At 45.4% G+C, this 14,819-nt stretch overlaps 1 protein-coding gene across 2 annotated transcripts in view; it reads right to left on the bottom strand.

Annotated features, from left to right (window-relative positions):
* The window catches only part of gxylt2 (glucoside xylosyltransferase 2), a 24,052-nt gene extending 9,233 nt beyond the window's left edge, over positions 1-14,819 (bottom strand). Inside the window, exons 1-3 of one of the 2 annotated variants that reach the window (XM_030420359.1) lie at positions 14,347-14,817; positions 5,374-5,572; positions 2,027-2,158 (exon numbers count right to left, since the gene is read on the bottom strand). In XM_030420359.1, the coding sequence (XP_030276219.1) occupies positions 2,027-2,158; positions 5,374-5,572; positions 14,347-14,642 (627 nt within the window). In that variant the 5' untranslated portion in view covers positions 14,643-14,817. Of the gene's footprint in view, positions 1-2,026; positions 2,159-5,373; positions 5,573-14,346 lie in introns of both variants that reach the window. The other variant, XM_030420360.1, reaches the window with a different exon arrangement.

Below are 14,819 nucleotides of genomic sequence, written 5' to 3'. Positions count from 1 at the left end.
GGTCATGGTCACTCCAGGTGCTGTATCGTAGGCAACTGGACGCATTTTTAGTTTCTTGAAGACAGTTCGCCTCTCATCCAAGAGGCTTCTTCAGTTCTAACTAACTGGAGGGGAGCTGCAGGCTTTTAAACTCAGTGTGGGAGTGGTCAACTGTTTTCATTTTTCTGCTCAGTTTGGGTTGGCGAGTACAGCCGTGGGGCAAAAAAAAAACATCGGATTAATGGATTAATTTAATACGGGAAACGTTCACATGTAATGTCTTTTTAATATCAGTATGATTCAATAATGAAAGGGCCCCCGCCCGTCCCACAGCAGGAGGTGGATGGATAGTGAACGAGGCCAGCGCCAGGCTGCCACCTCCCCCACCCCCTCCGCCCCTGCACTGCCCCACTACTTAGTGGAAATAGCAGCTCATTTCTGCACATGTAACGCGATTCTAACGACACCACCACAATCTGAATGTTATGAAATAAGGCTGTCACTTTAAATTCCATTTTCGACTTTCAATTTAAACATGAACAAAAAAAAAGTATTGAACTGTAATTTGCACTTGCAGTCCAGCAGAGGGTGATCTCATAACTCACCATCAACTTAACCTATTGCACGCCCTATTAAGCAATCGGTAAACTCACTGAATACAAAAAATGGTGGGCACCATTCATTTTCTCCAAATTTATAGACAAGACCGAGCAAAGCTGTGCTGATTAAGTAATCCCGACACGAAAGCACCGGAGCGGTGTGTGGAATTATCTGAGGTTCTACACTGTAGGAGGCAAAATGACCAACAGAGATGAGTCTGTTTGCAGACTTTGTAAAAAGCAGCTACCGTATGGCTTTAGCACACTGCACGACCCTTAAACTTGTCAGATCACTGTCCTGTCAACGCTACACAACGTTCTGCCCCGTCATCGGCAGTCTTACAGTCATTGTGGTTTTCACACACCGTGACTGATCAGTGTGAGGGATCACACAGGCGAGACAAGACACGGGCATGATGTGTGTCATTTGCAGCGTATCACAAACCGAGCGACGAAACGGAAAACGAGCAGAGCATCGTCGATCGCCCGACCTCGTCTGACTGCCTCCTTTTCCCACACTTACCCTCAGAACCCATTACAGAGGCTCGTAAAATGATCAACATTAAGATAGCACGATTTAAATGCAACGATATTCAGTGTTCTTCCCGGTTAAACACATAGTTCTCATGTTTCCTGTGGTGTGAATGGGCTCCCCGGCATGCACCCTGAGAAGTGCTGAAATGTAGTTCCAGGAAGCGTCTCCTCGCCAGAGCTGGGAGAAGAGCTGACCCAAATGCGGAGCCCATGACAATGGACACGACACCTTAAGTTTCGGGTTGTTAAGTTAAGCCTACAGCAGATGTCAGACAATTTTTTCACTGTGGATCACAAAGTGTGTGCAGGTCCACCTCCGAGCCAGAATCAGAATCAGTAATCCTTTCATTTCCCACATTCAGCCAGGCTGAGTGTGTGGCGTGAAAGGAGTGCAACAGACATCATCGTGATATTTCTGAGTCAGTAGGGAACGACACAGTCCCTTACATAAATCAGACTACTATAGAGGAAGAAAGACTCCTATGAGGTTCTCAAAAGGTATTCCTCATAGTCAGTATTGACTGTTCTCTGTTGCCTTGCAGCGAGACAAACACCTATGGATCTATCTGATCTGCAATATGTTCATTACATGGTGAGTGAGCTGGCTGTTTTTCAATGAACGCAAGCAGAAAAAGAAAAATCAATAGCCAAGCACGGCCTTGACGAGATGAAATTACTGGATTCGGTCTCGGGAGGCTGCTTATTAGTTTAGCAAATGCTGCAGAAAAGGTGTGAAATCATCAATAATCAGACGAGTAATTAATTAGAACTGTGCGCTGGGATGAAATGGAGGCTAGGAAAACGCTGTTCGAGTAGAAATGAAAAAATGTATTAACGCCAAGTTTTGTCTTCGCACTGGTTAACGACATTATGCATGGTGAGGATGTGAGAGCAGATAAGTGCAGCAGCCTTACGGGGAGGAAGAGCCTCTGAGCAGCACAGGGCTTGAAGAGCTTCTTCCACTCGTCGGCGTTCCCCACGGAGAAGGTGATGGGGTAGATAGTGTAGTGGAACTTGGCTGAGACGGCGCGAGGCCACTGGTTCAGCTGGAAGTAAAGAAACACAACACATGTAACACACGCAGAGGAAGTGTCGAATGGGTCTCTCAAAAGGTTCGGTGAGGGAAAGTTTGTAAGAAATTATAAACAACCATTATTCTGAAAGCGCATCCGTCTCTTTTTTCAGACGCAGCGATATGAAATGGCTCGTAAAGGCGGCCATTTAAAACAATGAAGTCATGTCTCGCGGTGCCGCAGCGGTTCTGTGCGGAACACATGCCGCCTCCAGCTGTTGTTTTGTCTTAAAGCCACAGTCGAAACAAGTCCAGAGTGTATTGCTAAAGCCTGCGTTATCTGACCAATTAAACGCTGAGCCCCTCTGTAATCATCAGTTTAACACTTTGGCCCTGGATGGGGTGAGAGCGCTGCGAGCAGTTGGCGTGGTTTGTGCTGACGAGGACAAGAAATCCGAAAGAGAGACAACATTTCTAACTCCTTCGACACACATACTCCAAGACTCAATCCCATTTCCAATATTTACCCCTACCACTGGTTTTCAAGTGCCCCTAAGAAGAGAGTTACAACAGGTAGCGGTTGAAATCTCCACATGTTAGATGGGACAACCCTTCAAGATCCTCATTTGTCATCAGTTGTCATCAATGGCTTTTTATATAAGCAGACGTGACCGGACGTTTCCAATATGCTGTCTTCATCTGTGGTGATTCTTCATGCGTCATTGTGGCAACCCTGGTATTATCACGCTGCCATTTGCCATTTATATGATTGATGACAGGAAGGCATGGAGCCCCTCAACTCCACACCATCCATCAAGTCATCAAATAAAAAAGAATGCTGCCTCATTACCTGGCCACTAGCTGTGCCACTCTGCACTGAAATTAGAGCAGCAGTGCCAAGTGCAGCAACTTTGCTTCGACTGAATTTTGGGCGTCATATGTGATCAAATTTGTCAAAAAGCATGGCAGTAAAGCACAAATCAGCGAAAACTATGAAACGTTGACAAGCTAGTTAGCTACCAAAACATCAACCAGCTAGTAGAGATTGCAATAAACTTGTTATAATGAAAAAGACTTCAAAATATTGTTTTGAAGTGCAGCCCAACTGATGCGCAACTGTTGGGGCTGATAATGTTGTTAGGGAGTCAAAAATTCCGACAATATCCTTCAAATGTTGTTATCAAACACTAGTGTGACAAAGACATTAATGGAGGAAGGATATTTTACAGTTCATCAATCGACTTTTATTATTCAATAACAGGAGTGCACTGAAACAGTAGCCATTTTTATACTGTGCAGCAAGCCGCCAATTTGGCCTTCTTTTTTGCGGCTAGGTCCGCAGATTTTTACAGAGGGCGGTAAATTGGGGGTCTGTTTTGGTCTGCCAATTTGCCGCCTCAGAGGGTAAACTTATTTCCGCCTCGACTGCTATCTAAATCCGAGATGTCAATGTGCCGGCAATTGCTTGAGATGGGCAGAGGTGACGATGACGTGCACTGTTGTGCGACCCAAAGCCTGGGAGTTTTAAAACCAGGAAACAGCTGATCACAGCAGTCAGTCTATCACTTCATCCGCGGACGTCAAGATGAGCAACTGAGAGCCACTGAGATCCGGGAGATGCTAGCGTCTCCTCTGTCTCTGCAGCTGTTTGGCTGTGTCGGCTTGTTGTTGTAGCGGCAAGCTACGAACGGTCGCTACTTTCAAATTAAAAGCCCCCCGCTAAGAACCCAGTTCTAAACTCGAATGGGGTGCAATGTAAAGCTCTTATTTTGAAGACAAATTCGTTGTCACTGTTCACTGCCCAACTTCGTGCTTCACATCACGTTACATGTTTGCGCCTACCCCGGTAGCGGCTTTTGGAAAAGGAGGAATATGACACCTCCCTTTTAGAAAGACAAGGCCGCACATTGCCGCCCTTACCTTGGAGCAAATGTGCCGCCTTTTAGATCTCAAAAGGGCTAGTAACTTCACTGGAAATGTTACTTACTTATCAATCACCTTAAGTATCTTTTTCTGCATTGTGTTCAGCCGATCCCGACTACATATACCCCAATACCAATACATTTATGACCTATACATTGGGCTCTAGTATGAGGAAAGCCTCTCAGAATACTTTGTTTGAAGGGTGGTGTTTCCCACACATAGACTTTACTTGGGTATATCAACGGTCGCCCACGATATCCATCTGAGAGAGAATGACGCCATCAGCGATCAGTTAACCAGTGGACAATCTGCACTCGCTCTACACCTCCCATTTACTGACATTTGCAAATGCTTTGAGGGCAAACACAGAGAGAGAGAGAGGGAGAAGCTCTCTGGTATTACATCCCTTCTGTAGACACACTGCGACCTCTCGTATTTAATGAAGGCCTGCTTACTGGGTTGTTTAGTACAAGCTTGTAAGTGCACCTGGTTGTTAGGATGTCGTTTGGTACCATGTTGGTTTCGATAGTTTCGACGGGCTAAATAATTGAGGGAAATTTTCCTCCATACTCAGCTCACTTGCTTAAGTCTCAGCCCCCCCTAAACCCTCCTGCTACAGGTACATGGCCATTTGGTGGGAAACACCTACAACCCCTACAGGCATGAACGCCAGAAACAGAGGGGAAGGGCTCAGTGCTAGGGGCAAAGAGAGCATGTGGATTGGGCCTGTGTCTCTTAACACTGTGGCCTGACTTCAGCTCCCTGTAAGTTTGTAGGGCTTTACTTACCACAACTCCCTGTCTTACAGAAGGGGATTTTGTTTCAACATGTGGCAATGACTCACCACACACATAAAGTCAAGCTGGCATGTTCAGGGTTTGGATTTAAAGCTTCTTAAGGCACTTTAGGTGCTTAGCTGAAGAGATGTTAATAGACTGTTAGTTACAATATCAGTGGAAGTAATCAAAACCACGCCAGGCACCTCTGTAAAGGTGACTTTGAAGTGATACACAGCAGGGGAGGAAAAGCAGGGTGTCTTGATGATATATTACACACCAGCCTTGAGATAAAAGGGTTGTGTGTCTGTAGCAGAGTGAGTCAGAGAGGCAGAGTTAAGAAGCGCTCTGATCTTGATATCATCTATCACAAAGAGAGAGGGAATGTTTAACACGCGCTGGATTAAATCACAAGTCAGAGGACTCACTGAAGAAGTATACATGGAAACTAAAGAGTGATGCTTGTCACCAAGGTCTTTGTGAAAACACATTTGATCTTGCACCTTTGCACTGTGAACATAAGGACAACAGGCCAGTGCAGGATACATACCCTTTCTTTAAACTGTGGAGCCAAAGGGTCCTCAGCAAAAATGTGAAACGTGATCTTCTTGAGGCTGAACAGGAGGGCCGATTTGACCATGGTGAGGGTCTCATCCAGGCGATTCCCACAGGCCACCACAGCCAGATGCATGACCTCCTCCACCCGGGTGTGTCTTGCCACAGGTCTGGCGACGTGACTCCGCTGTATGCTAGGGCAGACACACAAAAGACAGGGATGAGCAGTGTGCTAAACAGAAGAAGAGAAAACATAAATTGTGCGGTACGTGATTCAAGCTGAACACAGGAACAATGGTCCAGTATCTTTTCAATACATCGACCGAACAAACGAAGTGCACAATGAGCAGTTTTTCTTCACCCAACAATGTCTGCAGATCTAAATCGGTCAAGGCCAAGAGTGGAGAGAACAGAGGGGGGTTCGGATCTGCTGACAATCAGTGATTTCGCGAACCTTGTTTCCCTCTCTCATCGCCTGTAAATTGGCCTGTTCGCTGCAGAGCTGCCGAAGAACAGTTTGTACTCCACAACAGATGTACTCGACTGTGCTTGAGTCAAAACGAACATACTAAAGAAAAGTACCGAAGGAGAAACTTGCGCTTGAGTGGTTCCACATTAGGTTTGACCAAAGCAGGATTTTGAAGGTTGATGCCCATATTTCTTATTTATCAAGGCCACAAATTGCTGGCGGTTTGTGGTAATATTCAATAGCTGCACAAACATGCCCATGAATATTTCTATACAAAAATCCCTCAAATTATATAGAAATTCAGCACTTCCCCCCCAATAAAAAGCCTCCATTTGGGTGGCATTAACCTCTTGCTCCATCAAATTCCCTTTAGCTTCAAAATGTTAAACAAAGACTTCTTTTCATTTCAACATTTATCGACTTTATTGCAGTGATATTGTGCTTGAACTAAAGATAACATGGAAATCAATTGCACCATTTTTTTTTCTTGTTGCATGATTCCATCAAATTGAAAATAATGTGTTAAGCATAAATACATGTCTCTCTTTAGTTCAGCACGGCATGTTGCAATGACAATGTGACGACTGACAATTTGAGTTTTACAGAACAAAGCTCGGCTGTTGAAAATGCACTTGTTATAATAGACGCAGCAGTTTAACTAAAGGGGTAAAAGTAGGGCAGAACTAGAGCAAGCTTGTGAATTATGATCCTTACACATCAATATTGTGATTGGAATTTGAAAAACGAACCAATATTAAACCAGGTCTGGTATGGTGGTCTACATAATATAAGCAAATTGTCAGAAATGTGTGTCGTTCTTCCATGCAGTATATTCCATTCCTAATTAAACTTTACTAGTTCTTTACAGAAAGCTTACATTGCAATTAGGTATTCCATTAGAAGTACACTTAACAATACTCAAAGACTGTATATCATATGGGGGTTGAAGGTTTAAATAAATGACATTATTTTCTTCAAAGTTTAACTGGAGGATACCAACTACTGTTAACTATCCACCAGCTGTTGGTCAATAACACTCAACAACTACAGAATGCTGAAGAATGCCAACACATTGTAACAGTAGCTGAAGTAGAAGACGAGACATTTTCAGGACACAGGCTGGATAAATGTTGGTTAACGTCAGTCACCACGAGCTACGAGCCATGAAGTCTCTGTAAAGACAAGAAAAAGGCTGCAGCAGCACAACCTCGGAGAGTATTTAGATGAGCCTGGGTGTGTTTTGTTGCTTACCAATACAACATTTCATTTGTACGAGGACAAATGTTTGTATCTCATTTCAGAAGTCACTTTGCAGCCGCACATAATGTAGCATATGAATTAATTCAGGTTAAAAAACTTTATAGTAACACCCTCTGGAATGCTGATGCATTGTACAATAAAAATGTCATACACCGAAAATGTATGTATGTCCAACTGGGTAATGTCCTGCATGTGTATCGGGCAAATGTATCCGTTCAAGCACTTCCACCTGCGACCAAGTGCGTCCAATCTCAGAGCACAGCAGCACATACTGTACGCTCCCCACACCTGTCAACATGTCACCGTTGAAGAGTGACGGCGTGTCACTCCATCAACACGTCAGGAGAAGTGAAAATCGTTTTGGACATAATGAGAGTCAAGACAGAGGAAACGAGTGAAGCACTTGAGAAAACGGCAGATCGCTAGATCCATCCTCCATCCGCGAGGTGTGCAACTGGGATTTTCCTCAGAATCGAGACATATGTGTCTTCATATTGTTAAACGCTGCCTCCAACACACATAACCACACTGTTACTGCTGTAGCCCCGTTCCCACTTTGTTCTCCCATGCTCAAAGGCATGGAGGTCCTTTATCTGATGCAAAAATGTGCTCTCTCTGCGGAGCTCGCGCTGCTGTAGAGCTAAAACACACTCAGCAGGGCAGAGCATCTCCCACTACGATAAGGAAACATTTGTACAATGGGGGAGCCTGGAGCTAGGCCGACATCATCTAGCTGTCCTCCACGTACACACTGCACGGGGCCCGCTTGTAATAACAACATGTTCGACATAATGTTATGTTGTCATAGCCGTAGGGAAAGAGAAAACTGGCGCGCAAACAAAGAACCTTTTCTTCGGCGCGGAGCGTTATTCGGGGAGAACAGTGGAAGTCAAACGGTTTTAAGGCGAAGGAATGCAAATACCGAGCGGCAAGGATTTCCTCCGAGTCTGGAGGAGGCTCAGAGTCTGCCGTAAAAAAGGGACGGGAAGAGAGAAGAGTGAAATTTGACAGGTGGGTTGCGGGGCAGTCTCCAAGCGTGACACTTCGTTTTCTGCATGGCTGGGGGACAATGATGGAGCGCAGATTAGGATGAATGAGAAGGTGCTGAGAAATCTGTCTGCCACGCTTCAAAGGCCGATGCTCTGTCAAGGTTGTTGAACACACATTCCCATTTTCCCGCAGAAAATACGACCCATATCTCCGACATGACCGTAATTAGGCTGCAATTTAGTCATGCAAAACAAATGTCCTTGAAACGTTTTTTTTTTCTTGCGCGGAATTACACGACAAATAACGAGAAGGGATCTCTTTGGTGCGTAAAAAGCGCAGGCTGCACACATGATATTTTGTGTCATGGCACTGTTCCTCACATCTGGGAGCAGTCAAAAAAAAGCACAGAAGAGGTACAAAGGGATTGAATTCATTACTGGCTGCAGAGCGAGCATAAGAGGAGCCCTCTGCCTACAAAGCGCCACAACCCGCCCTTTTAAATCATGTACAGGGAAGAGAAAAAGGCAGCACCTTCAAAAGATAATGTCAAAGAAAAATGTGCATGCACAGAACGAAGGGCCGGAGAACAAACTACACCAAAGAACACCTTGAAGGCATTTAATTAATCTGCACACAACTGGGTCACTTGCTGGACTCGTACCTAACGCGTTCACTTTGGGTTGAACCAGCGGGTATCCAAGGCATGAGCTTGTTCCCATCATGCCCTTCGTCTGCAGGGGGTAGAACAGAATCCAGCTCTTTGAATCGGGCGCAAAAATGTCACGTTTCATGACAACAAAGTCGACAGACGCCGCTTCAGATTGACGGACTGGATTCGGCTGCGCTGCCACGACGTGGCAAAGCAAAGAGAATTCAGAAACTTCAGCGTTGACTGTTGTAAATAGCTGATGCAACCACAGCCGGGTGATTCACGATTTTATGAGAACCAGATCGTCTGTTTTCTTTTCCCTCGCCCTGTGAGATGATTCACAATGTCTAACAGAGCGGCCCTAACCAAATATTCTTCAACGCGCATCAGTCACGTTCTATATTCACCCAAGATGTGCTCAGCACGCCTGGTTTTTTCATAGGCACGTCGTAAAAGATGGTTATTATCATAGTGAGTACTGAATACTAGTGGAGATACACATACATGCTCATCCCAAAGCACCTTGTAACGAATGATTGATTTGGTGCTCAGTAGGGCTGAAACTAACAATTAAACTATTGAATAATCTGTTAATCATTTGCTCAAAAAAACTGATAAATCCTTGAGTTTGTAAAATGTTGAACGAACTGTTGAGCACTTTTTCCCAAAGCCTGAGGCGATGTCCGCAAATGTCTTATTTTGTCCGCAACCCAAAGATATCCTGATTACTGTCATGGAGGAGTAAAGAAACCAGAAAATATTCACATTTTTCAGGAGCTGAAATCAGAAACTGGAATTTTTTTTCTGTGAGTCATTATCAATATTATCATCTTAGTACAAGCTGAACATTTTGTTCTAAAGTGTGAGTTCCACTTGGAAAGCTTGAGCGGTAGGACAGATGGGATGTTAACAACCGACATATAACTCGTAAGGCAAGCGTCTTTGGCACGGCAAACACAACTGGGAAAATGGAGGCGGTCATTTTATTGAGCCTGCCTCACTGTCGAGAATTTGCCGTTGACACGTTCCGTTTCCCTGCGCAGGGCAGATTCTAAACATGATTGCGTTCACTTCCCTGATTTGGCGAACTTATCTCGGTGGCTACAGGCGTCAACTGACGTGCGGCAAATGATGCATCATTACAGAGCATTTTCTTTCTTGGCGAGTCACACTGACAGCTGAACGAAGACTATGTCACTTCAAACCAAAGTATGTACCTGTTCCTCGGGAAATCAGAAACAGGCTCGACCATTGGCAACAGCATCACCTGAATGCATCTAACCCTAGGCTTGAGCTCCACCATAACACTCCTTCGCATTTCAGTCAGTCCGTTGCGCCAGCCCTGATTAACCAATCATAAGATGTCTTATGATTTATCAGACTAACATTAACTTTGTGAACTGCTCCACCCCCACTGAACGCTATTTTGCTGACTACATTTCAGTTATTGAAACATCACCGGCACCAAGAGATTTGTGGTCCAGAATCCAAAACAGGCCCGGATTTCAAACACAAATTATTTTCCTGAATAATTCATCAGTCAACTGATTCAAATGATTGTTCAATCTATAAATGAAACAATGCAAATTCCAATTTCTCTGAGCCCAAGTGCACAAGGACGACAGTCTTCAAATCACTTGTTTTACTTGGTTAACAGTCCAAAACCAAATGATATCCCAGTAACAAAGAAAACCAAATACAAAGTTAAATGTTCGCCACTTTCGCTGCAGTTAATCAGGTTTCTCTGTTGATCAGCTCATCGATGAATCGGCTGACTGTTTCAGCATTTGCTGGATCGGTAACAGTCAACAAAGGGTCATCCTTGAACTTCCGCCAAAACTTCTTAAGAAATACTGGATTTTTACCCAATGCAAGTCTTCCCTTTTTTCATACTTTCTCCTTCCACACCCTCTATGAGTCATTCGCTCGTAATCCACGAGTGAGTTAGCCAGTGTAACAGACAGATTTGACTGCCCCGATGAGGCTCACACAGGCGCCCTCTCCAACCACGTCAGGCTTCACAGGCAAGGAAGGCGCTTTGGAAACAGCGGAGAGAGTGCTCAGTCATGCAAGGTGACATTTTTATGGCTATGCATAATGCCACTCTGAGAGAGTGACTTCTTTACTGCGGGGAACACTGCTTAACTACATTTGAAGTGACAGGGCAAGGGATTTGTTTCAACACAGAATATTGACACGCTAATCCTGTAGATGCAGGCATTAATACAATGTAACTAAGCTGATAGAGGGGTTACGTCTGTGTTATTCCGTATCTGAGACATACTGAAGGTTATAAAGAGATCAGAGCGGAGGAATGTGGGATTCAGAGCTAAAGGCTCTGTTGTGAGGAGTCACAGGTTTGGAGGTTGAACTGCAACCAATGATTATTACCTCCACCGAGGAGGAGGCGCGTCCATTGGCATCAGTTGGTTGGTTGGTTGGTTGGTTGGTTGGTTTGTTTGATCCGTTCTCCAACAGCTGAAGTAGATGGGGACCTGTTTTGGTTAGTTAGCTTGTTGGTTTGTCAGCAGGATTACAAAAAAACTACTGAATGGATTTCCACAAAACGTGTATGGAGGATGCATCTCGGTCCAGAATAGACCCCAATTATTTTTAGTGCGGACTTAGAAAAAGAGATGAATCCAGGAATCTTTCGTCACTTCTTAACAATACCTTTCAGAATTTCCTTGGGCCTGAGATGACATCTTCAAAACTAGCCCCGCGTTAAGGTACAGTAGCTGTTTGACCCGGGCTGTGGTTTCTGTTAGGCCCAGGTTAAGACAGCATTTACACTGGCACAATCTTGGCACATTCCAAAGTAGTAGTAACCCTGGCTTTAGCCTTGGGATTGCTGGCCCTGGTCTGGAGCAGGTTTAGCCCCAAGTTTGTGGGGTTATCTCCTGAAAATCATCTAAAAATGGGTATAAAGGTGCCAGTGTGAAGGGTTAGGGTTAATAAGGCTAAGTAAGTAAACAGAGTAGTAACATAACATTCTACAATGTTACCATTAGCTGTGCGCTCAGACAGACAGACAGACAGACAGCTGTGTGCGGTGTGAATTGCATAGCCCCGAGGCTTAGGTTAACCCTGATTTAACAATCTGTGTGTCAACAGAGGCTAAGTTAACTCTTAGCCTCGGGCTAAGGACAGCCTTAAGGATAGCTAAGAATATGTAAGCATTGCTGTAAGAATGTGCTGCTTTTCTTTGGGTTTTGAACTGTTCTGTTTAGAGAAAAAAAAAAGACCCAGTTTGCATGAAGTGAGTTAGTCTTTGCCATTTATAATATGCACTACAATGCAGGCTGCTAGGCTAAAAACAAGGCTCACCTAGTCAGTTGCCGGCTACATTTTGGACATTGTGGAGGCTCTACAAACTTTACATCCATCCAAAGAAAGGTAGTGGTCTCACGTCCAAGTTGAGAGTCTGAAGAAAAACTCAATGGTGGTCTACGTGACCTTAAAAATTAAACATTACGGAGAGTAAATCAATCGCTGAAACAGGAAAATAATCAGCATATTAATCAATGCTGAAAGTGTGTTATTTTGTCTGACCAGCAGTCCAAATATACCCCAGTGGTATTCAACTTCAAACAGGGAAAAACTGCAAAATGTCACATTTAAGAATGTAGATTTTGCAAATGTTTTACTCAAAGTTGTTCTAGATCCTTTGTTCTGTCATTTCGCTAATTGACTCATCATCTGGAGATGTCTGTCTCGAGTTGGCGTCTGCAGTTTGTGTGTGATGTCTGGGGGGGCGGCAGCTGGAGCTCTTCTCTCTATTTTTGGCTTCAGGAAGTAGTGTGATGTGTCAAGAGGAAATGATATGATTGGGAATAACAGGGATGTTTGTCTATTAGGCACGCCGCACAGGAAATCTGTCCGCGGCTCAGATTTACAGATGAAGAGTGTCGGGGCAGCAGATATTAAAAAACAGACCTGGACAGGCGGCGTGTGTGTGTGTGTGTGTGTGTGTGTGCACCTTTTTAATGAATTGTCTGTCTGAGGAGGCAACAATGAACGACCCTGGCTTGCATCCTATAAGGGTTTCCTTCCCTTGAATCAATTATTTCGCCCTCTGTGTGCACGTACAGCCCTGATATCCCCACGAGCCACGCCGACAGCCAAGGCTTGTACGTGTGTTAGCTGAAAACTACACCCTATTGCTCGAAATCCTCTGGCTTTTATCTTCTAAACCAAACATCCACCCGATTAGCTCATGCAATTAAACAGAAGAAAAGTTTTCGGAAAAAAAAAAGGCTTCGGCCAGATGCTCGGCGCGCTTCCTTCCTAATCGCAGCAGTCAGTCTTGAGCCTTTTTCCAAACCTGTTAGTGTTTCTCTTTTTTCTTTTTTTTTTTTTTCACGGCTACCGGTGACCCCTTCCACCCCATCTCCCTTATCAGCGCCGAGCACACGTGGAGGAGTGTGGTTTCTGGGAGGACGCAAAGGTCCTTTTCTCAGTGTAACGCCTTGATGCCTTTTATCTGGCGAACAGCGTCCCAAAAGCTCCAGTCGGGCTTTGGAGTAGAATTCATATTATTGCCTGCCGGGCAGAGCGGGTATCTCCACAACCACATCCCGGCTATTATGGCATCGCCCGGCCACTCAGTCCAGGGAGGAAATTTCGAGGGGATGTGCGCGAGGCTTGAATTAGAAAGCTGGAAGACATAATAAAAAAGAAAAAGAAAAAAAAGAAACAATGCTGCCGTTCTCGGACAGAAATAGCAGCTGACAAACTCTCCCTTTTGTCTGAATCTGACAGGGCTGGTGGCTTGATCACAACATGTGCCTGGGTGCCGCTTCCTCCTCAAGAGGAGAATCGCACCTGACAAGCTCTTCACTCCAGCCCGGATCGCTTTTTGACGACACTTTGACGAGAGAGAGCCGAGAGCAGGACGGGCTTCAGCTCTCTGTCATCCCCAGTCATATCTCGCCACTGTTGCATCATTCTCTGCTCATTTGCATTCCCTGTTAATGGCAATTAATGTCTCTCAAGGTGACCTTTGAGGACTTTAGGGTCTTCATTCAAGGCCCGAGCGCCTCAAGGGGTCAAACGATGGCGATTCTAGAGGTCAGGTCGATGGTTTATCACTCTGCTGCTGCTCGCCAGCCAAACATTTCAACATGATCACATTGGTCATGCTCCCTCTTCTCACATTCCAGCCAGGGATCAGAGCTGCTCCTGACTGAAGCAGCGTGACTCACAACAAAGATCACAACAAACGAGAAATAAAATAACGGATGTGGGGGGGAAAAAAAAATATAATAACAAACATGCAGAGAAGCTCGTGCCAACGAGCATGTTGAACGTGTCCCCTGACAGATGAGCCCATTGTGGAGGCAGCGTCCTTGAGCACAATGTGGGCTGTTCTGATGGAGGGAGCACGTCTGCTTTCAAAAGAGAGAGGGAGGAAAAAAAAAACAAGGCAGGATTAAACGCTGACACGTTCAGCCTGCAACTTCCTGGCAGGAAAGATGAGATTCAAGAAACACCAAGTTGTGCGTGATGCTTCTGCGTGCGCACACGGGAACAGTCGTGGAGGAAAAAAACAAACAAAAAAAGGCTCCAACTGATCGACTGAGGGGAACAAACAAACTCACCTCTTCGCGTTCACGCCGGCCCCTCTGTTCACCGCTCGCCCCTCTTTCCGTCTCCCGAGGAGCTCCTCCGCACGCGCGCCGACTCCCGCCGACGGCTGTTTCTTCCTCGCAAACTTCGCCGCGACATCGCGCCCGAGCTCCGACGGCGACTGGGAAGAGTTGCCGTCCTCCTCCTCCTCCTCCTCGACAACTTCTCTCAGCAGCGGGTCGTCCGCGGCGTTGCCCCCAAAAAAGTACAAAAGTAGGAAAACTCCCAGGCACACGGCGATCACAACTACTTTGCCGTGGAAGCGCATGGCGAGAGCGACTTGTTGCAGCTGTAGGAGGCAGACGGGGCTCCGCTCATGTCTGCGGCTGAGGGAGAGCGGCCCGAGTTGACATTTTGTTACCGCTCCCCGCTCGCATTTTTCTGCAGATGATGATGGAGAGCGGAGAGGGGCTCCTCATCGTCCATGGAGGATTACACGGCGGAG

This window comes from Sparus aurata, chromosome 6 (genome assembly GCF_900880675.1).
Source record: "Sparus aurata chromosome 6, fSpaAur1.1, whole genome shotgun sequence".
Lineage (NCBI taxonomy): Eukaryota > Metazoa > Chordata > Actinopteri > Spariformes > Sparidae > Sparus > Sparus aurata.
Note: the sequence above shows the minus strand (reverse complement) of the source record. Positions and strands in the feature narration are given on the sequence as shown.